The 24,345-nt window shown below is 38.1% G+C and overlaps 1 protein-coding gene across 1 annotated transcript in view; it reads right to left on the bottom strand.

Moving 5' to 3' along the window:
- Nucleotides 1–8,730, bottom strand: part of LOC117295285 (ADAMTS-like protein 1) — a 73,316-nt gene extending 64,586 nt beyond the window's left edge. The window contains exon 1 of the mRNA XM_033777842.1: nt 7,983–8,730. Within this exon, the coding sequence (XP_033633733.1) occupies nt 7,983–8,045 (63 nt within the window). The 5' untranslated portion in view covers nt 8,046–8,730. The remainder of the gene's footprint in view (nt 1–7,982) is intronic.
- Nucleotides 8,731–24,345: the final 15,615 nt, after the last annotated feature.

The raw sequence follows: 24,345 nt of genomic DNA, 5'->3' as shown, positions 1-24,345 counted from the left end.
AGTACATGTAGAGTGGGGGTTGCACTGCAACGCCAACTTGAAAGAAGTGGAGAAGGAATTTCAATGGATGTTGAGGTATGTTAATTGCAGTCTTGCAACCTAAGGGGGGGAGGCAAGGTAGCTTATTGTTGCTCTACATTTTCTTTACACCTGGGAACAAGATACTGGTCTTATGTAGGCCAGGATTTCACTTTACACCTGTTTTTGTCTGATGGTCCGATGGGGGCCATGGTGGGAATCAAAGAGTGTTGATACTGGCACCTCACCTAAATCTGTTGCACGGATGTTCAGAGGAATGAGCATCTGAAAACAGAGATGCAATAAAGCTTTCAATAAAGGTACCTGCCGACCCCTGCCAACACCCATAAACACCACAGACAACAAGAGAAGTCTACTAAATTCATTAAGAAAGTTTTAGAATGTCCATTAACAATTTTAGAACAAGATTTCAAAAAGCACATCCCAATTCAGACTCCATCAATGTGAGCTGATACACCAACTGTATAGACTACCCAGAACTGAAGCAGCCTGATATTCATTTAGGCTAATCCCATCACACAGATAAATACAAGAACTAGATCCAAAGACGGATACAAACACCCAACACCCCTATGTACCCCCATCTTGGTAGTCCAGAATCTTTCAAGGAAAACGAACAAGGACTTATTTTAGAATGGAATGTTCTAAATATAGATCTACAACAATTCAGAGCAAAATCATGAAGCCTGGTATGGTTGGTGGGTAGTGGTTAAAAATACCTCATCGTTTATCTGCAACCAGTGTCCACAAAAAGAACAACACCTCTTGGTTCGCATTTTATAATAACAAGCTTTGATTCTCACCAGAGAGTTACCCCAATTGGGGACTATTTATATCCCCAATTGGAGATTATTTGTATCCCCATTGAAAGAAAGTGTCAATCGGGGTACCATTCTATCCAACTTGGGATAGTATGGGCAGTGTGATACCACAGCTTGCTCACTCACAAAGCAACCTTAAACTTTAGCCTTCAAGATCTGCTAGGGTCCAAACATCAGGCAATTAACTATCTTTTTTGCAGTAATTATTTCAAGCTACTTTCAAGAATCTAAGATGAAAAACCTTGCCTTGAGGTGGTAATCCAGGCACATGTCAATATTACAAGCAATATTTCAAATCTTGGCACCTCGCTGGTCATTCAAATTGACCATGAATAGAAAGAATGTGACCACTGTATCCACAGATATTGACCGACCAGTCATAACACAGCAATAAAACTAATTAATCAGTAGATTTATGGTCAGTTTGCAGTACCTGACTTGACCATGAAATGGTGTAAAGAAACGGGAAAATGCAGAACCATATTTTCATTGGACTATGATACATCGCAGAGCTAATATTTGGTCAAGAACAAAAAGGATCAACTGAATGATTGATACGTGTCTAGTAATTCCCCTCATAAACACCCAATTATAGAAAGGGGTGAAGGTTTGTCTAGAGAATGTCAGAAAAGATTGGATTAGTGAAGTGCCAAAGTGGCTGCTTTTCATCATATTCGTAATCTAATCTTAAAGGTGTGTTACCATCTCATTGGGCATACCTGGATTCCATATTAATGTGTGATACTATAACTTCACAATGTGTAGTCAATGCTTCTTTTAAAAAATGAGGAATTTTTGTGCTTCATCTCAAATATCAAAACAACTGAAATGTGACTCTTTTCCAATCTCTTTGTCTGCATCTTAGAGTATCATTTCATCTTATTGGAAATCTACAGTTGGCCCTGCTTCCAAAAGGACTAGTTTTCAATAGACCGTACTGAGTAACCCCGTTTTGCTATGAAAAAAACGCCATCTTGTAGGGCAAACCGTATGCGCGTTCAAACGCGTACATCATCGAAGCTCGTAGCACGCAACATTCCCGGTTTGATTTCTTCGGCACATGCACACACACACACACGCACTGACGCCATCTTGTAGGTCAGATATTTGAGCCCTGTGACGTCATATTCAATACGGTCTATATTTCAGAAAATAGAATTAGCTATTTCAACCTGTTTACCAACCAAAAGGACAAAAGGACCTGTGTTATAAATAAATAAATAAATGGCCTGACCATTTCAACCCGAGCGGAGTCTTTCTCTAAGGCTACATTACAATATTTCAATCATCTCCACCATTATTCCAATTGATAATGCCAAGATCCTTTATGATGACTGCTTCTCAAACTTAAAGTAACTACACCTTCACCAAACCCCCCAAAGTATCCCACTATCTCAACAACCACTCACAATTCCCCATTCATTCAAAGTACAGTTCATCACCCAAAAAGGTCTCCGAAGAGTGTTTCCAATTTATTTCCACAGTAACTCAATGACTACCTGAAACTCTGGGGGCACCCCAGCTATCACTTGATAGAAACCTTATACTTGATGACTACATTTCTCAACTAAAGTTGTCTGAGTTTCACTAAGTGCATTTGGGGTGGCAGGCGTAGATTGAACGCTACCCTCTCTGCTACCCTCTCTGCGACTGTAAATCCATTCTTGTGATTTCAGTTGGGATTATTGAAAGATATACTTGTAGTTTGATATGTCAGGATCCAGTTGGAACTGCGATAAAAAGAAGGTGTCTGTGAAACCACTTATGAAAATGCTTCTACCGTCCATCCCCAGACCAATCAATGCTACTTTGCTCTACTTTCTTACTTACTGAATCCAGCAATACGTACCTCAAGGACACCTCAGCTTTGGTGGTTGTCCCTTGATGGGTTTCATAACCCACTCAAGAATGGAGCAAGACACACATTGTTGCATAATTGCACATTTTTAAATATTTACAAGGTTGTACAACAAATAATCTTGTCCCAAAAAATTGAAATATGATAGGTCAAAACATTTTAAAGAACTTAATAAAAGTTCTTTTAAAATTTAATAACATATCATTTAAAGGCAGTGGACACTATTGGTTATTACTCAAAATAATTATTAGCATAAAACCTTTCTTGGTGACGAGTAATGGGGAGAGGTTGATGGTATAAAACATTGTGAGAAACGGCTCCCTCTGATGTGCCATAGTTTTTGAGAAAGAAGTAATTGTCCACGAATTTGGTTTCGAGACCTCAGATTTAGAACTTGAGGTCTCGAAATCAACCATCTAAACGCATGCAACTTTGTGTGACAAGGGTGTTTTTTTCTTTCATTAATATCTCGCAACTTCGATGACCGATTGAGCTCAAATTTTCACAGGTTAGTTATTTTATGCATATGTTGAGATACACCAACTGTATAGGCTAGTCTTTGACAATTACCAATAGTGTCCACTGCCTTTAACTGTATGCCCGGAAAGAAAGACAACAGTTTTACCAGTAAAAAAAGTTTTACTGGTAAAGAGCTGATCAACAATGTACAAAATGGTGAGTGCAAAAGTTTGATCGGTTTTCTGCCATTCATAAGTCATTGTAGGAATGTTAAATTCTACATATAGGAATAGGAAATCTGGGGTAAATCTAGCAACAAAAAAATGTAACAGTGAAATGCCACATTCATTTCAGGAGTCATTTTATTGCTTACAAAGGTCTGTTACTGGTACAGAAAAATTAATGTCTGTAGATATCGCTGGCATCGAGGTTAAAAAATGGTGTTCTACTAATTGAGCAGACAAGTTGGCGGCAATAAATTCCCAATCCCTTCGTTCCAGTCAATCTAATAACTAGGTAGTCATCTCACAGAGGTTAAAATATCCACACCGGCTGTTGGTAATCATAGAGAATATCATAAACAGGCAACAGAAGTTGGAATAATCAAATCAACTTCCATCCGATATAGAGCCAAGCGGGGGGAAAGGGGGACTGGACCAAATCTGGTTTGACCCTAGTTTGTCTTCTTGTCCTATGCTAAAGTATTTGGGTGGATTTCTCAACGGATTGTATAACCATAGAGCTAGGATGGTATAACCATGACATGTTGATTTCACTGTCTGATTTAGTAAATCAACTTCCCTTTGTCCTCATATCAAATAACTTGATTTAGATGCAGTTGGGGGTCTGCATCAAATTTGATATTTGTTTATTTGATAAACTTATTCCTTCTTTTGAAACTTAATCCTCTCATATTAGGTGTAAATCACTTCTGTTAAATGTCTTAAAAAAAAAAAAAAAAGCTTGATGCACATGTCATTTTATATTCAAAATATTTGGTCATTTAGCTTTTGGAAAAGACCCTGCAGGGTTTGAATCGTCAGGTCGCTAACTAATGTTTCAAATTCAAAAACACATGATAATGTAAAAAAATTACATTAAAATACAGCCGAGATTCACAATGCACCTGTTCCAATTCTACTTTATCAAGAAAACATCTCAAAGGTATGCAAGTGACCTGTTTAAAGTAAAATATGGAAGAACTTACAAACGTTTCCCCTTAGAAGTTATGCATGGTATTTTTTTGAGATACCTTTTGTGAAGGTGATGAGAAAAAGCTTGATTGGGTTCTCAAGGGGATTTAAGACACAGGGTAGTGACATGGTAGTAGTTAATGCTATAGGCTACCAGAGGCTACTATATTCATTGAACCTTAAGATTAGATTGAGTCACTGTATCAAAGCACCCACCCTTAACTCAACCCTGGACATAACAGGCTACAGTTACGGCTGTGACTGTTGTTAAGGGTGTTGCTAGCTGAGGACATCCTATATCTTCAACGCATGATGATGTAGAGACCAGGCCGGATTCAAAATAAGACATGAACTTGCAAAATCTAGTTTCCATCTGGTTGAAAATGACAGTGACAGCTCTCTTTTTTGTTGGATGGTCATCCCCTGAAGGTCAGACTTTCTTACATCGGCCGTCCCTCCCTACGCCCTCCTCCCTCCCTGGTTTAGAAGTTGACCTAGACCTGAGTGAGGGAGTCACTTGAGCTTGAAAGAGACTGAAGATTCAATCATTCAACGACTCTAACCCACAGACTTCATATGATTCACGGTATTATCTTGAGCACAATCTTGGGATCTTGGACGGTTTTGAATATGAGCGAGGTGAGGTGTGCTTTCCGGAGGGAGTAGGAAACCTTTGAGGAAAAAGTCCCTCCTTTCCCGCAGACTGAATGAAATCATTTTTTAAAAAGTGGAAAAAGGCAAGCTGAAGTTCTCTTAACCCTTGACTTGGTGTTAGTTTGGGGAAAATGTAAACCACAGTAGATTTCCACAGGAGAAATTAACAGAAGTTACAAAAATTGTCAAGTACATGTTTTGTTGAAGTTCATTCTACAGCCATTTTGTTTACGTTTCTTGCGTAACAAAAACAAGTATTCACTCTGGACTAGAGAATGTTTTCTTCCCAGCCTCACTATGGAGACAGTTACTTGATTGGAAGACAAAGCAAGACGTGGCTGCTCCAGGGTACGTACAGGGCCCAATTTCATGGCTCTGCTTACCGCAAGCACAGAATCGGCGCTTACGGAAGCAGGGAATTCTGTGCTTACGGCAAGCGTAGTTCACGGGTTAGCGGCGAATTTTGGCTTCTGCGCTTGCGTACTTCACATTACTAGGTATTCTACGCTTACAAGGCTAGCGCAGAAATTCGGCGCTTGCACGTAAGCGGGGAATAGTGTTCGTAAGGGCAGAATTCGGCGGTAAGCAGAGCCATGAAATTGGGCCCTGGTCCTTCAAAACCATGACTTTGGCTTATAGGCTCTGTCTGCCTGGTTGAAGCCCCATAAGGAAAGTGCTTGCTTTCTCAATTCTTAAAGGACCCCAAGCACCTACAGTCCAAGCCCAAGTCTAAAAAAATATATCAATTGGCACTTTCATGTAAAATAATGAACAAAGGTACATTTTCTGTACTTGTCAATTTTAAGTCATTTTGATTGATAACACTTAATTGCATCCACAACATTTATTGAAGTTCAGCTGCTTGGTCTGTACCAAATTTATTCCTCTTTTATTCAATAAAGCTTGTACCAATCCCTGCATTACGGAATAATTTCCTGTCAACTTTTATTAAATAGCGAGAGAATTGCAGCTGAATCAAATAAATGCAAAAAGGCGGAAATGGCCTGACATTCAGAGTCTTTCAAAGACTGAATCAATGAAATGAATTTATAGCTCGCGTTGTGAATCATAGCACCATGCTCCCTCAACTATGGTCTGCTGGCCAAAATGCTAAGTAAAACACTTAAGGACCAGTTGGAATTCCCTAAAAGTGGTTCCGCTAACCAATCTAGTATTGAAAAGCTGATGGGATATGGAAACAGCAAGCTAACTGGTTCTGCTAGCTAGCCACTGCATTTTTTGTAACCATTATTCCTATAATAATGTTTCCTACTAAAAATTGTATCTGCCCGCGGCCAGGCCAGGTTTCTCAGTAATTTGCTCGTGTTTTTACACATTTGTTTTCTTTTTATCACCATTGTACTACCGTTTCTTGTAAATCTTTGATGTGCATTTTTTTAATACTTGTGGGTTTTTTTCAAGTTTGCTGGCAAATAAAATAAAATGAAATGAAATAAAATAATCACCATGTTGAATCGACTTGAAATTGAACTCAACATTGTGAGGTTCCTCTTTATTTGTAAAAAAAAAAACATGTGGTTCAACTCTCCGAGCACAAAATATTTGTGATATGATTCATTGTTTCCAAGAAGTATCATTTCCAAAACCATTAATATGTTTCTTGATACGAAGAAAATTCTATGAATTTTTTTCCCAGAATGTTCACTTTGCAAGTTGTATAGACTAGTAGCATCAGGAAAGGTTTATAAATACTCATTGGAGACACATTCCTTCCCCTTTTACCAAAGATACTGTCTGAGTAGCTACAAGTTTTAATTCCTGTCCGATTACCATAATTTGATCCCTGTAAAGTTACCATAATACAAATACCAGCAAGTGGTTCACTGCACCCTGGGCACAGAACTCCAATGTAGCCAATGCGATACACTTGTTGCCAGTTCACCCAGGGCTTGTAAGGTTTAATGGCCTGGATGAGGTTTTGTGTGGTTAGCTTCTATTGTTGTTACATCAATTACAGGAGATAATCAGCTGGATGGGAAGAGAGCTTAGCACCTGAGCCACTGGAATGTCCAGATATAACCGTTACTAATTTATGGTTGTTGAACCTCAGAAACAAAACTTGATTCTAGCATTTTGAGTTGCACCAATCATTCATAGGCAACTTGTTTATAGAGATCAACTCACAAGGTGGATTGCAGATCAAGTTATAATTTAACAAGCAAACATTGCGATGGACCAGGGTCCCGCCCACCAAAACAAATCTCAGAGGTGGAAACTGTAAACAGGAGCACAAAAGCTCAGCGTGCCGTGCGAGCTATTGGGAGGGACAATGACATTTAACAACATTTACTGTGATGCCAAACTGTCACTCAAGAAAATGACTGGACAGTTTTAGCCCACAGATCATGCCAACAAATCCACTTTATACTCGTACAGCAAACAGTGGAGTGTACTAGGGGAATCAAGACTTGATTAATAACTGAAGTTTTTCTAAACAGTATAAACTAGGAGTGACATCATCTTACAAAACTTCACTTTACATCTTTAGCAACATCCTAATTCTTACTTCTAGAACTATAAGGCCGGTACCGCTATCGTCTCCTTTTATAGTTGAATGAAACCCATGGCCGTAGTTAAAGGAATACTCATCAGCTAAATCAAAGCAAAGGATTTTATTTTTGAAACGAGTTAGCACTCAAGGTCTATAGTTTGGTCTCAGAGGTACTCCATGTTTGCTCTATAAAAAAAATCATTCAAAAGTTCAGAGTAAACTCAAAATGTGGCGCTTAAAATTGCCCCTTCTGTTAGCTATTTCAGAAAATTATTTCCATCCATCATTTACAACTGACTGTTTGACAGTTGTATAGTCTTCATAATAAGACATGCTTCAGAGAATGTTTATTAAGTTTTGAAAAAAGGACCAATGAAGTCCCTTTTAATGGAATTGTTCTAGACAAATCAAACAAGCAGAATAATTTATTGTTATTGACAACTTACCATGACGAGGCTTCCAAACCAAACAACCACTCTGATTCCAAACTCAAATTTCCGCAGACCCATTCTGGTAGTTTCTCCTGCTCCAAGGCAAAGATGGTGTTCTCAAATTAAAGTAAAAATAACTCCTCAAAGATTGAGCAATGTTTTTAGTTCACACTAAAAACCAGATAATATCCAAAGATAATTTCAGGCAGTATGTTGATTCAAGAATACCAACTACACTGAAATGTTCTCAAATATTCCACAAATGACTCCCTTCTGAAAAAAAAGAAACTTCAGATAGAAATTGTTATCCTCTGACGACACACTCCACCACAGCAATGAAGTTTGAACCAACACATCACAACCACATGGGAGTTGAAAAATTCCTCCAAAGAAAAATCCCAAAATTCTTTGAGCTTTTGTCAGTGAAGATCAATAGAAATATGTTTCCACTAATGATAGTAGAGCCTGTGATGAAACATCATTCATCTGTAGCCTATCATAAAATGAGCTGAATGGTAAACACAATCGCAGACTCCAGGGTAAAATCCTTCCCTTGTGTAACTGTAAGCGTATGGCAGGCCTGCGTGTGGACTACACTACAGCAGTGTGTGACTACACTACCATTGCATGGTGACTTCAATAGTCAAACTCCCTCTACAGTGACCACGTGTTGAGGACACAGTCATCAGTAGGCTGATCATAAATACCTGGGTTTTTATTAGTCACAAGTCAAGAGCTCTGGTTGGATGGTGAGAAAGCCCTCTGTCAACCACTCAGCACACAGACCCCGAGATCAATGCAATACTAGTCTCCGCACACTGGCAGTATGCAACCACATGCTGTCTATACTATAGTATTAGGATTAGCAGTGAAGCCATCCAATCCAAGTCATATTGCCTTGACTCAGCTGGCTAGTGTGAAGCAAAGAGTGAAGCCATACTTGCATCTGACAGATTTAGATATTCCCAAATGATTTGCGTTGTGTGGTTCAAGTTGATCTTTCGCACCCAGGACAAGTTCAGCAACTCATGTGAACTTACCCCCACCCTGATTTCTGGGTTTTGCTTGAGGCAGGGTTGTGATAATTAACAAATCTTTTTGCACAAAGCTTGCAGATCCATTGTTCATTAGTCCTTGCCTTATGATTAGTAATCCTAAATCCCCTCGAGATTTCAGAAGTCAGTTTGCCATCTTAAGACTCAACCTTGATAGCTGGTCCCCATTCACCCGTGAACATGTATTTAAACGCTGCTAAAATTTCCATTTTTGTTTCAACTTGCATTAGTAAAGTCTAGAATCAAAGGCAAGGTATTGTTTCGGAACTGTCAAAAAACCAGTATCCTCACTTGGTGTATCCCACTTGGTGGATTCAACCATGATCCCAACAAACATGTGATTATTTGTGCTCAAATGGTCATTGAAGTTGGAAGAAAGTAAGAAAAATCAAATGCCCTTGTTGCATAGAATTGTGTGCTTTCATGCCTGAGATTAAGGAAAAGTTAAGAGGACAAGAAAGAAAAGCTCCCTGAGTCTTGCGATATTTTACCCAAATAGTTTGTGGAGATTATAGTGATTATTTGTATGGTCTTTGAAGATTCTTTACCTTTTGAATGTTTTCCTTTGTATTGTTGTGTTGTGTCCTCATTCTGGGCCAACAAAACTGACAAAAATACAGTGACACCATGGAGGAGTCCTCCTTGGTCACACAGGGGCTGAAATGAGCTGGTTTTTGTCTTGTTTCGTTTATTTTGCAGCTCACGGTGTCAACTATCATTGACATTGTATTGAGAACTAGATATACCATGGATATACAGTCTGTAATTATGGTTCGGTGCATGTTATTTTCTTAACAATCAAAGCAAACCAAAACAAACTGAACCCAACCAAGCTAAACCAACACAAGTTATTTTAACAATAAAGCTGTTCAGAAGGAACACACTAGCTGTGATGTATTGTAGTTAGAACCAGTCTATTTATCCAGCGGTTTTCATATAACAGATATGGTAATGACAACTCCAGGAATGCATACATTAGTCACAAATTCACAATCAAACTTCTGGGTAATTTATGCCCGCCTGCACACAAAACAAACTTCAAAGTGGGAAGGAAAATACCCACTACCCAAAAGCCCCAACAGCTATTTGGGGTATTTAGTGAGGTTGCACACCTACCGCCTATACTGGCCTGTACCTATTGAGGGTTTTAAGACCCTGGGAGAAGTAGTGGCAAGGTCTTGCGTTTAGAGTGGTACTAGAGTGTCACTTCATGTCAAGCCTCAGTGAATAGAAAGTCTTGGGTTGGTGCACAAACTCAACTAGCATTCTATAATGACGTAAACCCACTCTATGGAAATGGTCCTATTTATCAGTGGGCTTTACTTTTTTAGCATTCCGTGACAAATTGACTCTATGTTCATAGCAATAAGAATGTTATACTTCAATTAGTTTTATGTGCTAATAATCAAGATTAGATTCTGATAACTATTAAAGCCAGTGGACACTATTGGTAAATGTCAAAGACCAGTCTTCTCACTTGCTGTATCTCAACATATGCATAAAATAACAAACCTGTGAAAATTTGAGCTCAATTGGTTGTCGGAGTTGCGAGATAACTATGAAAGGAAAAAACACCCTTGTCACACCGTGGAGCTTAGTTGTGTGCTTTCAGATGCTTGATTTCGAGACCTCAAATTCTTAACTTGAGGTCTCAAAATCAAATTCGTGGAAAATTACTTCTTTCTCGAAAACTACTCCACTTCAGAGGGAGCCGTTTCTCACAATGTTTTATTCTACCAACCTCTCCCCATTACTCGTTACCAAGTAAGGTTTTATGCTCATAATTATTTTGAGTAATTACCAATAGTGTCCACTGCCTTTAAAGCTTGAGACCAACATTGGGGAATGGCAAAGACCAGTATCTGCACAGTAACCCAACATAAACATGAAACAACAAACTTGTGAATGTTTACGCTCAATTTGTCATCGGATCAGAGTTTGATCAGAGTCACAAGAAAATCATTAAAAAAAACTTCACTGTATTCACTGTTTTTAAACATTTTATTTTCGACTCACAAGATCAAATTGTTTTACTCTATTTCTCAAAAACTAAAGCATTTCCAGCACAAATATTTCAATGGATATTTTCACCAAGATAAATTGTTACAGCATGTAAGTTTTTGTACAAATCAGTGAACATTAATATGTTCAATTTTACCAGTGTTGGGCACACATTTTAATGAATTTGGGTACTTTTTCAAAATGTCCATAGATTTACATTAAACTTACAGGGTTTGAAGATAATGATAGTGGAAAGCTTCTCTTCAAATATTACTTACTGAGGTGCTGTAGTTTTGAGAAATGAGTAAAACAATGTCATAAAAAAACGTTAGTAAATGATTAAAATAATGTTCGTCTCATGAGACGAAAATTATTTTGGATGACATTGTTTTACTCATTTCCCAAAAACTACAGCACCTCAGCACGTAATATTTTCAGAGAAGCTTTCTACTATCATTATCTTCAAACTGTGTAAGTTTAGTGTAAATCTGTGGACATTGTGTTTTTTTGTCCTACAAAAGTTACATAGATCCTTAAACGGTAGGCCTAAATCAGAACTTATTGGTTAAGTCTGCTTATTATTTATGTCCTCAGTAAGTTCTTTTGTTGTTTTCTCTGTTGTTTGTGTGTTCTATGGCATTCTTGGAGAGACTCGGCAAGAAGCCAACCGAATCCCTTCATAAAGGATGGAATTCTTCATCAGGATATTGGACAATTGATTTAAACGTTGCCCTTCATTGACATTTAAATACGTAACTTAGCAATACTGCTGACGACATCACTTAAAGGGGAGGTACCAAAACATCAAAGCAGCTGCAACTTGTGCTTAAAATCACTGGACGTTATTGGTAATTACTCAAAATAATTGTTAGCATAACAACTTACTTGTGAGAAACACATTGTGAGAAACGGCTCCCTCTGAAGTGACGTAGTTTTTAAGAAAGGGGTAATTTCGCACTCAAATTTAAAAAGATTTCAGGCCTGAAGCATTTTATTAGGCATCTGAAAGGTACCTCTATAATCCACAAAGTTGTGCAACAAGGGTGTTTTTTTCTTTCAACATTCTCTTGCAACTTCGACGACCAATTGAGTCAAAATTTTCACAGATTTGTTATTTTATGTTGGGATACACGATAACTGTGACCAGTGCCTTTAAAGCGTAGGTAGCAGCTGCAACTTTCGCTTAACAAATTTACACACCAAGACAAATTGTGAAATAGGCATACGCACGATTCTGAGAAATCAAACTTATCTTTCAGTGTTTTTTAAAGGACCAGTCCATCTGAAAGGATGTTTGCTCAATTGGCAAACCATAGCTGAGGTCATGATAAACTGTATCAGACAGGGAGTGTGTACTGTGTGGAATTATTTAAAGTAATGGTTCAATGGGCCCCACTGAAGGGTCATTTCCTCCATGTGTGGCTCAGCATTCCTTGACACTCTAGATTTGAAACTTACTCTATAGTTCTGGATTAGCTGTAAATCAAGCTGTGACAATTTGATAAAGTTACACTGGTCAATAATAATTGATGTAATGGATGGTAATCAATTGACCTCTAGGCCAGTAACTGACCCTCTGGCCAATCAGCGGAGAGAACTTGGACAGTCCAGAGTGCAGAAACCTCGGTGTAGACACAGAAACCTTGGTAGATGCATTCTAGCATGCATTCAGGGTGTTACTGGGAAAGTCTTGTACCAAATGGTCAGTAAGTAATGCTTCATGGCTCATTGGAACCACTCTTCTGACCATCTCCAGCTTAGAATGTCACCTTTAGCCAGAACATGAGCCTGGGCTATGCTTTTGAAGAAGAAAAAAAATGAATGATGAAATATCCACATGTTTAAATCCCATCAGCTATTAATCTCATAAATCTCATCACCAAATGGTTTGTTAGCATCTTGAAGGATTACATCTTAAAGATACTTTCTGTACGATCCAATACCTACTGAACCCAAACCAATGACAGAGTTTGACAGTGGGGCACTAGGTGGCAGCAAACAATTAACTTTTAGTGCTCATTTGAAAAAGCCTCCAAGAAAGTCTCTGCTAGGGTCATAACAGCACTATTGACTGTCTTTATACCATACATCCTTTTTGGTTGGTAAGCAGTTGCAACAGCTAATTCTATTTTCTAATTTCAAAGATCAACAGAATTTGCTACTAGTAAATCGGCTGCCACCAAGGAAGTCCCAAAGCCAATATCCCAAAGTCCCTATTTTTTTGAGACAGACACCCTTAACTCAAAGGCTTTCACCTGTCTATACAGCATTAGCATAACACCCTTCCCCCCCCCCCCCCAACTCACCCCTACTTTTGTCCTTAGTCTTTTGGAAAGCCGATTGTAAGTGAAAATCAGCACCCTGACTCGATACACATCAGCAATTACTTTAATATCTTTGGAGCCATGGTTAATCTGGAAAGTTGACAGGTAATGTCATCATACCACTTAGTTACTGCTCTGCATATGAAGGTGCCTACTACAACATTTGTTATTCATTACAATGAAGTCAAAGTGTATGAATATTAATTTTAAGTTTTTTTTTACCCATACACCGATGTGTGTTAGCACTGTATACTCAGTACTTTTCTCGAGTCCTGTGAAAAAATATCACAGGCATGTTACTCGGGTGGGATTCGAACCCACGACCCTTGCAATTCTAGAGCAGTGTCTTACCAACTAGACTACCGAGGTTGCCCGGTGGCTAGAGGCAGTTCGAACCCTATGTTTGCTACCTTCATTTTATACTAAAAAAACTTAAACTTGCTGACATTTTTAAAAGAACCTCAAAATAAAACAAATTATTGTTACTGTACAACATGATGGGATAATCTCTTAACTTAATTCACTTGTGAGGTTATATTTTGGGGGTTTTTTTTCAGGGGGGTAGGTGGCAATTGTGGGTAATCATACTTTTGATTTATTGTGTTAAGTATGTGTGCCCTTTTAATGAGATGGAACAATGTCATTATTAAGCAAAAGAGTTTATTATAATTAAGTAAATTTAGATATCATAGAAGCAGAAAATAAGAAAAAAAAATTCTAAGCAGAAGAAAAAAAGTATTTGCTTGAGGCATCTTGTCTACTCCCTCTAAGACCTGTCTGATTGATTGGATTATACTCTCAACTTCAAGACTTGACTAATAACACAGGTGGAGCAACAACATTCACCAAAACCTTACTCTGCCCATGAAAAAAAAACATCACGTTTTCATTCTCTACTCAGTTGCCTCAGGCAGAACCTATGAGAAATTTGAGGTTGCAACACTTTCAATAGTTCCACTGTGTGAAGTTGTTTGCCACTTTGATGTAAACCTTGGCACACCTCTGATTCATGGGTCCTGAACATTTTTGTTTTAAGTCTTGCCAAAGTGCAACCCTTTTTCCAGGAAAGATTAAAATAACAAGTTTAAGGCAAATAGGAGCATATCAAAATATTCAATCTGATGGTTTTGAAGTGTGTTACGAGCTTCTCCTACCCATTTAAACTTAAAAACAATGTTCAATACTTTGGCCGATTTCACAGCTATGAAGAGTAATACCGTCAGGGGAAAGTGAAGTGTTTTAACCCTCTGTAAGGACTGTAAGCTGACCTGCTGAGATCACAACATGTATTTTGTGTAGAGAGTGAGTTTCACGCTGAGTAAAGTTGGAAACAATCACAGATGTTTTATTCAACGTGGTCATTACAAACAGTTAGGTCGAACACTGATCCTCATATTATAAACTACCGTCAAGATTGTCTAACTTCAAACCCCCTAGTATTAGGCACTAACAATCAAAGTAGGATTTGAAACTTTGGATGGTGGGAGTATAATTAAGTGAGCTTTGCGGTAGCGCCATGTGTAAATCTCTTTTGTGAGTGGTTGGTTCTGAAACGAACCGCTGGTTGACAACTCCTGTCAAAGCTAGTAATAATAGCTATTTCTTTTTTAATGTAACATTTACAGCCACAATAAAAAAAAAGCCAAGCCTTGTAGTTTTGCCTCTAGCCAATTCAGATGATCTGATTATATAGCTACATTCATGCAATAAACATCTACCCTTCCCCAATTCTAAGAACAATGTAACATCAAACTGACAGATGCATTAAACAATTTTATGTCGGACCCTTTTGGGTCTCAAGAAAAACATCCGGACGTACAAATATAGTCCACTAAAAGCTGGGTCGAGAGGTTTTTACTGTGGCACCGCTAGGCTGAAATAAATGGCATCATTTGGATTTATGATGAAGGTCAAGTTCATAGATAATAGGTGATATACAAACTAATGGCATGTTAATGATGTTTTACGAGGCCCATTCATAGGGGGCAGTCCAGTCATTGTAACATGATGGTCAAGTGAAGGATATGATTAATATGACTGCTGGTTCTTCTATAGGGTCATTTGATGTTGGTCATGGCTTAGCTTTCAATCCAGGAAATGGTCTTAAGTTTAAACTTATGCTAAGCCGAACGAGGGGGGGGGGTGTTAGCTGATTGTAATTTCATAAATCCGCTAAAAGTTTTCACCTTAAAATATTTTTGTAGTCAAGCATGATTTTGGCAAGCTTTTGATACAGACTTTTTGCATACAACTCTCAAATGAGGCTTTCTGAGATTTAAAAGCTTTGCTCGTCTTCAGGAGAAGATGAGCAGAAGCATCAAGACCACACCTGTCTTCTCAGAGGCAACCCTTCTCCCAAAATGGTTGTACCCGCAAGTTAACTACTAAAGTTTGTCTTTTATGATCGACACCATGCAAAGCTTCAAACAGCACTAATAATAAAGTCAAACTTTCTTCAACCTACCAAAGAACTTTACAATGTGTACCAATGCAACATGATCACAAACCACCAAGTATTACCCAGCATGTTTTATTTACGTCCTATGGGCAAAATGTATCAAATTGTATTGCACCAACACCCTATTAAAACAGTTGAAATAACACAGACGCGACTGTTTTTTATTTCACATTTTACAAAGCCCAGAGGTAAAGAAATATCTTTAAAAGTGCAAGTACCACCAAGAAATATCGGCACTACCTTTATCCATGACAGACCTTCCCAGCCCAAAATAGGATTTTAAAATCTGACAGATGTCGATCAAAAAAACTTTCCTTCAATCAGAAACTGAACACAATAGAATTCCTAGCACCCTAACTAGTGTGTACTTGACAAAGCCATCAGTGAACAATGCTAGTTTATATAACATGGGTCAACTAATAGCGAAATGGTGTAAAGCAGAATTTCTGGTGTTGACATTTCGGATGGTTGCGTTTACTCCCCTTCACACGATGATTGCAATCAAACACAGTGGGATATCATGGGTTAGTTTATGTGACAGTTTGTGTTGAAGTTGTAGCCTATTCAACATAGGAATGGGTAGTGAGTAAACAGAAAATAAACTCAGCTATACCCCTTGTCAAACCAACGTGGTTTAAGCCTTTTCTAAATAAAAGAAGTCCCATTTGACAGGACATCTGAATTACCCGAGAAATGTTTTACTTACACCTAACCTAGGCATATTGCCACCATCGTCACAAAAATTTGCGTTAAAACTACAAACTTTAGGTGAACAGCAAAAATAAATCAGATATATGATCTGCAACTTGAGCCAAATTAATCTTCGGGTGGGTCCCATAAATCATACCAAATCATAAATGTTTACTGGAATGGGCTAAAGCGAGTCATATCCACAAACAAAAAGTGATCAACCATCTTCCAAACAACAATTTACAATGATTGTCTTAGAGAAAAATATATGTAGGTTTACTCATGAAGTTTGTTTGTTTTTTGGGATTACATGCAGGCATGCAGCCAGAAAGAGAGGTAGATTGATTTGTGTACATATCTATATATTAGGAGGCTGAAAGGTTTTGTCTCTGCCTTCCATCTCTGTTGACCCTGGTTCCAACTTAGACAAGAGCCTTGCCAAGGATATGTAATTTACTTTCTCCCCCCCCCCCCCTCGCCTCCCCAGTCTTCTCTTCACAGTTGTCTTCTATGGGTTGTAGTCTTAGTTCAAGGCACTTTTGAGGATTCCTTGGCATCAATAAATAACTTAGTAAATCATAATGCTTTGTTATGCTCTCTTATTTAGACAATACTCATAGGCTAGGTGATAGCACTGCACCAACCTCCAACCCAAATCCTCCAACCTCAAATTGGTTACAGGACAGTGGCTTGGTGGTTTGGGAAGTTAGATGGCTGTATAACCCGTTACAGGACAGTGGCTTGGTGGTTTGGGAAGTTAGATGGCTGTATAACCCGTTACAGGACAGTGGCTTGGTGGTTTGGGAAGTTAGATGGCTGTATAACCCGTTACAGGACAGTGGCTTGGTGGTTTGGGAAGTTAGATGGCTGTATAACCCGTTACAGGACAGTGGCTTGGTGGTTTGGGAAGTTAGATGGCTGTATAACCCGTTACAGGACAGTGGCTTGGTGGTTTGGGAAGTTAGATGGCTGTATAACCCGTTACAGGACAGTGGCTTGGTGGTTTGAGAAGTTAGATGGCTGTATAACCCGTTACAGGACAGTGGCTTGGTGGTTTGGGAAGTTAGATGGCTGTATAACCCGTTACAGGACAGTGGCTTGGTGGTTTGAGAAGTTAGATGGCTGTATAACCACAAGGCTGTTGGGTATAGACCTTTATCACGCTGTCACCATCTTGGTCATGTTCCCCGTGTCCAATTACAGTAATGAATGCTAACATGCATTGCGCAAACATGGCACCAAACTGTTATTTCGTCCAGCCTCAGTTTGGTTACAATGAGTTGGAATGGAGTAAAATCAAGATGTCCACACCGTGATAAAGGTCTTTAAGAAGTACACATAAAACCAATGTAAACCAATGAAATCAAGTATTGCTTTTATTTGTGTAAACTGTCCGAACCATATGGGATATTTTATATAACACTTGGAAGGGAATAACTCAGTTGTCATCATTGTGACCTCATAAATCCCTCTCACATCTCAAGAAATCCAAGAATGGGCACACTCCTAGGTAATTTACCAGAGCGACTCCACCTGTAATTCTGATAAGTTTGTTCACTCTAGATTCTCGCTGATGGAGTTTGAGACTTGAGGGAGAATGAGATGGAAAGTCAATAAGATTGACCCTGGTCAGAGAGGCACTTTAAGAAAATGACAAGTTTGGGGGATTCTGTAATTGTATTTATCCTGGTAGGAACCATGGAGAACGAAAGAATCATGGAGGAAGGAGTAAGGAATAAGAGAGATGTTGTACCTAAAATCTATACATTGATTTTTATTTTTAAAGGCAGTGGACACTAGACACAATTGGTAATTGTCAAAGACTAGCCTTCACATTTGGTGTATCTCAACATATGCATAAAATAACAAACCAACCTGTGAAAATTTGAGCTCAATCGGTCATCGAACTTGCGAGATAATAATGAAAGAAAAAACACCCTTATCACACGAAGTTGTGTGCGTTTAGATGGTTGACTTCGAGACCTCAAGTTCTAAATCTGAGGCCTCGAAATCAAATTCGTGGAAAATTACTTCTTTCTCGAAAACTATGGCGCTTCAGAGGGTGCCATTTCTCACAATGTTTTATACCATCAACCTCTCCCCATTACTCGTCACCAAGAAAGGTTTTAAGTTAATAATTGTTTTGAGTTATTACCAATAGTGTCCACTGCCTTTAATATTTGTCTGGTTATATAACCAAATGATCCTGAAAAGCACTGTAATTGAAAAGTCTGGAAGACAGTGAAGAAAAGAAGATGAGGTCATGTTCAGTTCAGTGGGTAGAAAACCACATTTGCAGGATCAATTAGATTGAATGAAAATCTAATCAACATAAGGCTTTACTCTCAGGTGGGAGTTAGACCCAAGTTCACATAGGTGAAAGCCAAGACACAATGCTACACTCGCCAACCTCGCTACCATGGGCAGCGCGCCGTATCACCCGCTAGCTCTGCGTACGTCTCTAACCCCTGGGAGGGAAACTCCGATCGGTGTCTTTGATTGGCTATCATATACGCGCAAAATATGAAACGCTGTGCGTCTTCAAAAAGCTCTATATGTCGAAACGCGTGCATATAAAGATGTACAAATCACGTTTTTGTCACGCAACACTGATCACCAAGGCAAGTTTATGACTTTTATTACACACAGCGCATCCAGCGTGTGCGCGACTAACGCCCAACACAGAACAGATCAACCACAGGACTAATTGTAATATCCCTTATATATGTGGATATTTTGGAGTTACACTTCCAGGGATTATGATCGAGCAAGGCATGCTGGGGAAAAATGGCGCGGCGAGATCGATCACCCCTGGGAACGAGGTTGCACTCGCCAACCTGGTTCCCAGAATTTTCATTGCAAACCACCTAGAAGTGAAAAGCTCAAACAAAGTAGGTGCTGACATCTTTATGGTTTGATAAGTTGCTAGTGGTGATCAGATATAGTTTGATAGCATTGTCACAAATGAATAAATAAGTCACAAATAAATGAAGAATAAATTATGACTCTCTACCTGACTAGACTAAAGCCATTATACACTTTCGGATCAGAAAAAAAATAAAAGTTCACAGATTTACAAATAACTTATAGGGTTTACAAAAGGTAATGGTAAAAGACTTCTCTTGAAATATTATTCCATGAAATGCTTTACTTTTTGAGAAAACATTAAAACAATTATCAATTCTCGACTTCTAGAATTATGGATTTATAGTAAACACATGTCATGACACGGCGAAACGTGCGGAAACAAGGGTGGGTTTTCCCGTTATTTTCTCCCGACTCCGATGACCGATTGAGCCTAAATTTTCACAGGTTTGTTATTTTATATATAAGTTGTGATACACGAAGTGTGGGCCTTGGACAATAATGTTTACCGAAAGTGTCCACTGGCTTTAAGATGGTTTCTGAAGCACTACCAAACGTACACTTTCTCATTCACTGCCTTGCTAGGTGGCCTTTAAAGATAGCGGACACTAATTGGTAATTGTCAAAGACTAGCCTTCACAGTTGGTGGATCAAACTTGCGAGATAATAATAAAAGAAAAAAACACCCTTGTCACACAAAGTTGTGTGCGTTTAGATGGTTGATTTCGAGACCTCAAATTCTAAATATGAGGTCTTGAAATCAAGTTCGTGGAAAATAACTTCTTTTTCGAAAACTATGGCACTTCAGAGGGTGCCGTTTCTCACAATGTTTTATACTATCAACCTTTCCCCATTACTCGTTATCAAGAAAGGTTTTATGCTTATAATTATTTTGAGTAATTACCAATAGTGTCAACTGCCTTTTAAAGAAAAGGTGGTGTGAAAAACAGTACATATTCAACAAGAAAGAAGCCTCATATAAAAACCTACTCCTCCCACAGTTAATCAACAGGAATGGTAAAAAAAAAGAGGGGGCAAATTCACCCCTTGCCTAGAACTGATATTGCCTCCTCTGGCCCTACCCATGACTGATTAGACACACCTGCCACAATTACTGATATCCATGTACCAATTATACAAAGCCTACCCCTACCTTTGCCCTCAATGAGTTTCAGTTCAACGCTTAACAAACCCTTGGGCAGAGTTTAGAAAAAAATAGGACACAAACAATGTTACTAAAATATGTCTCAACTTCTTAATTGATTGTATGGTTTGGAACATTTCCTCGTTTCAATTGCTGGATGTACTTTTGAAGGCGCCTATTGTTAGACCATTGACAGACTATGAGTAAATACCCCAGGCATTTATAACGTACGTGACATGAATCTAGAAACCCACTTAATCCTTGCCAATATGTTTGGACCGATGCATTTCTTAATGTAAAAAGTTAAGACTGAAAGTAAATTTAAAAGTGTTGATTTTTGTTATCACTTAGTCATCGATATTTCCAAGGATCAATAATTTATGGTTTTGAAGTATTCTTTACCATCTTAATTAAGTTAAATTTCAAACCATAAGAAGACCCTAAAGTCAAAGACATTAATTGTTTACGTCAAAATGATTTTCATGGAACTGTTGAAAAAAAGTATCAGAATAAAGTTAAGACTATTTTTTCACTTTCAAATTACAAAGTTTCCAAATCTGTATTTCAAATTCTAGTATTGTATTGTTTTGGCTAATATTCATACTGATTCTATTTTTTCCTATTCAGTCATGAACAAAACTTCCAAAAACTTGCTGTAAACAGTAAATCATATTCTATGTCCTAGACCACACAAAATAATAATTGACACAGAACTTGTAAGTAACTGAAGAAACCGGTCTGAGCCGAGGAGAGAATAAATGACGGCCTGGGGTAAGAAACTCAAGTATTGATTGATTGGTCGAACGATAATCATTTACTCAAATTACTAAGTGGTTTAGTGTTGAGTAGCTACAGTTACTTAAAGTCTTTGCAAACTGATGATATCCTACAGCTAACTATCCAGACTCTTGCAACATAAATCATTGTATTCCTTTATTCCAAATAGCCGTGAAGCTAATGGAACCTTTGTGACACCCTTTTCCCTCAAACAAATATTATTCTCTGTCAGCAGTTTTAAACCCCAGTCGAAAAAAACCAAATATAACTAATGAGAACAAGTGCTAATTTAGAATAATATTTGTTTGCTGGTGAAAAATGAAAAAGTTTTTTTTTTGTTAATGAAAGTTTGCCCCAAGCAATGATAGGAGCCACTTTTGGTAAGGGGCTACGAACAAAACAACTAATGTTTGACTTTTTCAGCCGAAAACAAAAATGGTTTTGATTCTTCAAGAAGGAAGCAAAATGAAGAAAGATGAAATACTCCCACACACACCACATCTCTCCAAGAAAATTAAAAAAACACTACACTAAAACAGACATGCCTCAGAACTAAACTCTCAGTCAAATATTACCACAAAAGTTGGTCAGAATGCAGCTTTGAGCTTTCATAGGTAATAAATGCTTTGATGACTCACAATTGAGCATTGATTCTGAGAAGGAATGAACCAAATGACTCACTGTCGGCTCATTTGAAAAACGCATTGCTCGGATTAAAATTTAAAATTTCAATCATGGCTCGCCGCAAAATGAGAATTGGGTCTTTTTAATTAAACGATTAAATGATGATTGAATAACAAGTGACATTACTCATACACCAGGGCTATTCTCATTCTTAAAAAAAAATTGATTCCGTTTAATTTATCAATCGTAGGAGTACATTTAGGTCTTAAAAAATTCAGACTCCTGTGAAACAACCTTGGCTCCTTCCCAATTCCAAAACCAGACTTGTAAGTGATCAAAAAAGACCTACGCGTTAGATTTAAAATGTTCATTGGTCTAGCCTCGGTCTCTACAAAACTACAGATACCTTCCTCCAAGTCAGAAAACGTCTGTCAAGTGAATGCGTGGGGGGGCGGGGGGGACTGATTCTATTACAGGGAATTCTCCAGGAACCAGTTCACTGATTGAGTTGGTTCCTTACCAGAGGCTGCCTAAGGGAAACACGCAGCAAAATTTGTCAGCAATCAGACTTTTTTTTTTTTTTTCAAAAAGAGAATGATGTGACTTTGTACCTTTTGACATAAGATTGATTAGGTCTATTGGTGGTACATTATGTCAAAGTCAGACTGCCAGAGGTTTTACAACAAAGACTAGCTTTACAAGTCATATACCACTCATTATAAAAACACATTTTGGGTAAGCCTATTTTTATTCTGCCAATAAATTCCTCTAATTTGTGGTTGTCAACTCGTAAAAGTTTGAACCCTTTGAAATGATTGATTGGCTTCACATATATACTATTACAGTCTGACTAAGGGTTGTCACTTAGAGTGTAAATTAACCAACATTAAAAGCAACATTTAAGTAGGCCTTTAGATTGTTCAATCTGTTCTTTGTATAAATAAATTGAAATAAAAACAAGTCCCAGAATCCATGTCTTTGCCTACTTTGCAAACATAGCCCCAAACCCTAAAGAAAAACTTATTCACTCAAAGATGTTTGAAGTATTGGTGCTATCTAGTTTTCTTTCACCTTTTCAAAACAAGCTCACATAAACCCACACATTTTATTTTAAGTTCAAGTACACCTCAGAATTAGCCCCCATAACCCAACCTACTTCTGTTTTGCTTACCTCTCTCACACAAAAGAATCTTTTGTTGGAATTTATTTCAACCTACAACCGCAACGACAAAAATAACACATTCAAGATCTCCATTGATGCCACATGTTTACTTTCAACTCCCACACTCTGCATTCCATGTCAGAAATAGCTCACATGGTGTTTGTTTTTATTTTCATCTGACGTTTTGAAAGTACACATTTCCAAGTGATGACAAACATACTTATTTCTTTAATAAGCTAAATTTACATTTGTACCCTTGAAACATGATACACAACAAGCAGATGAGTCAACAAACAATGTTACTTGAAGGTGAACATAATGTGGAATTTTCAAGCGCCTTCAGAACCGATAAAGTCCAAATTACTACTTGCAATGTATAAAAATCACTGTACAAACAATCTACAACAAAATTGTCCATTGCTATCTCTTGTCAGAAAAAGGAATGTTCTGATTTTTTTGTGGCAGCAATCTAGTTGGCAGGTTCTGTGAGAACTGTTAAGAAACAATAATATTTTGACAACCTGAAAACTAAGTTCTCTGTAATTTCTTGATTTTTACACAATATTCCTGGGGCTTTCTACTCCTGAAGACCACAAACTTTTGCCAACAAATCTTAAAACTAATAGCTGTGTGTAATTTTCAGATTTTTTATTTAAGACAATATTCCTGGGTTTTTTTTCTACTGCCAATGTGTGAGATCCCCGCAAACAATTCCCCATAAATCATTGTAGTTGAGTCTGTGTGCGGTGCTGAACTTGAATTGAAGCTTTACCAGATGACTGTTGTATGCCTTATTAATCAAATTCACAGTGTAATAAATAGACCCTTCAGTACCATCACCCCGGTCGACCTCTACCTTTGTACGTCTAAACCATGTTCTTCTAACCCACGCAGCAGCGGTCGCAGGACGATCGCAGCCAGTGAATTACAACCCAGCAGCTGGGGTATCATTGACTGTCTTTCTATCCTTGGGTGACTCATGGCAGAGATAAGGACGGAATACCTCTCAAGAAATTCGTCTCAATAAAATACTGTAACTTTCGTTTCAAGTTCAGCTGTCAAATCCTGGAGGACATCGTAAAGACCCTTTCATTCTTTGCTTTAATGTTAAAGGATTTGGGTACCTTTTCAAAATGTCCATAGATTTACATTAAACTTTACAGGGTTTGAAGATAATGATAGTGGAAAGCTTCCCTTCAAATATTACTTACTGAGGTGTTGTAGTTTTTGAGAAATGAATTATCTTCCCCTGCAACCTAGTACAAAACAGTGCAGGCC

The sequence above is a fragment of the Asterias rubens genome, chromosome 10 (genome assembly GCF_902459465.1).
Source record: "Asterias rubens chromosome 10, eAstRub1.3, whole genome shotgun sequence".
Classification (NCBI taxonomy): Eukaryota; Metazoa; Echinodermata; class Asteroidea; order Forcipulatida; family Asteriidae; genus Asterias; species Asterias rubens.
Note: the sequence above shows the minus strand (reverse complement) of the source record. Positions and strands in the feature narration are given on the sequence as shown.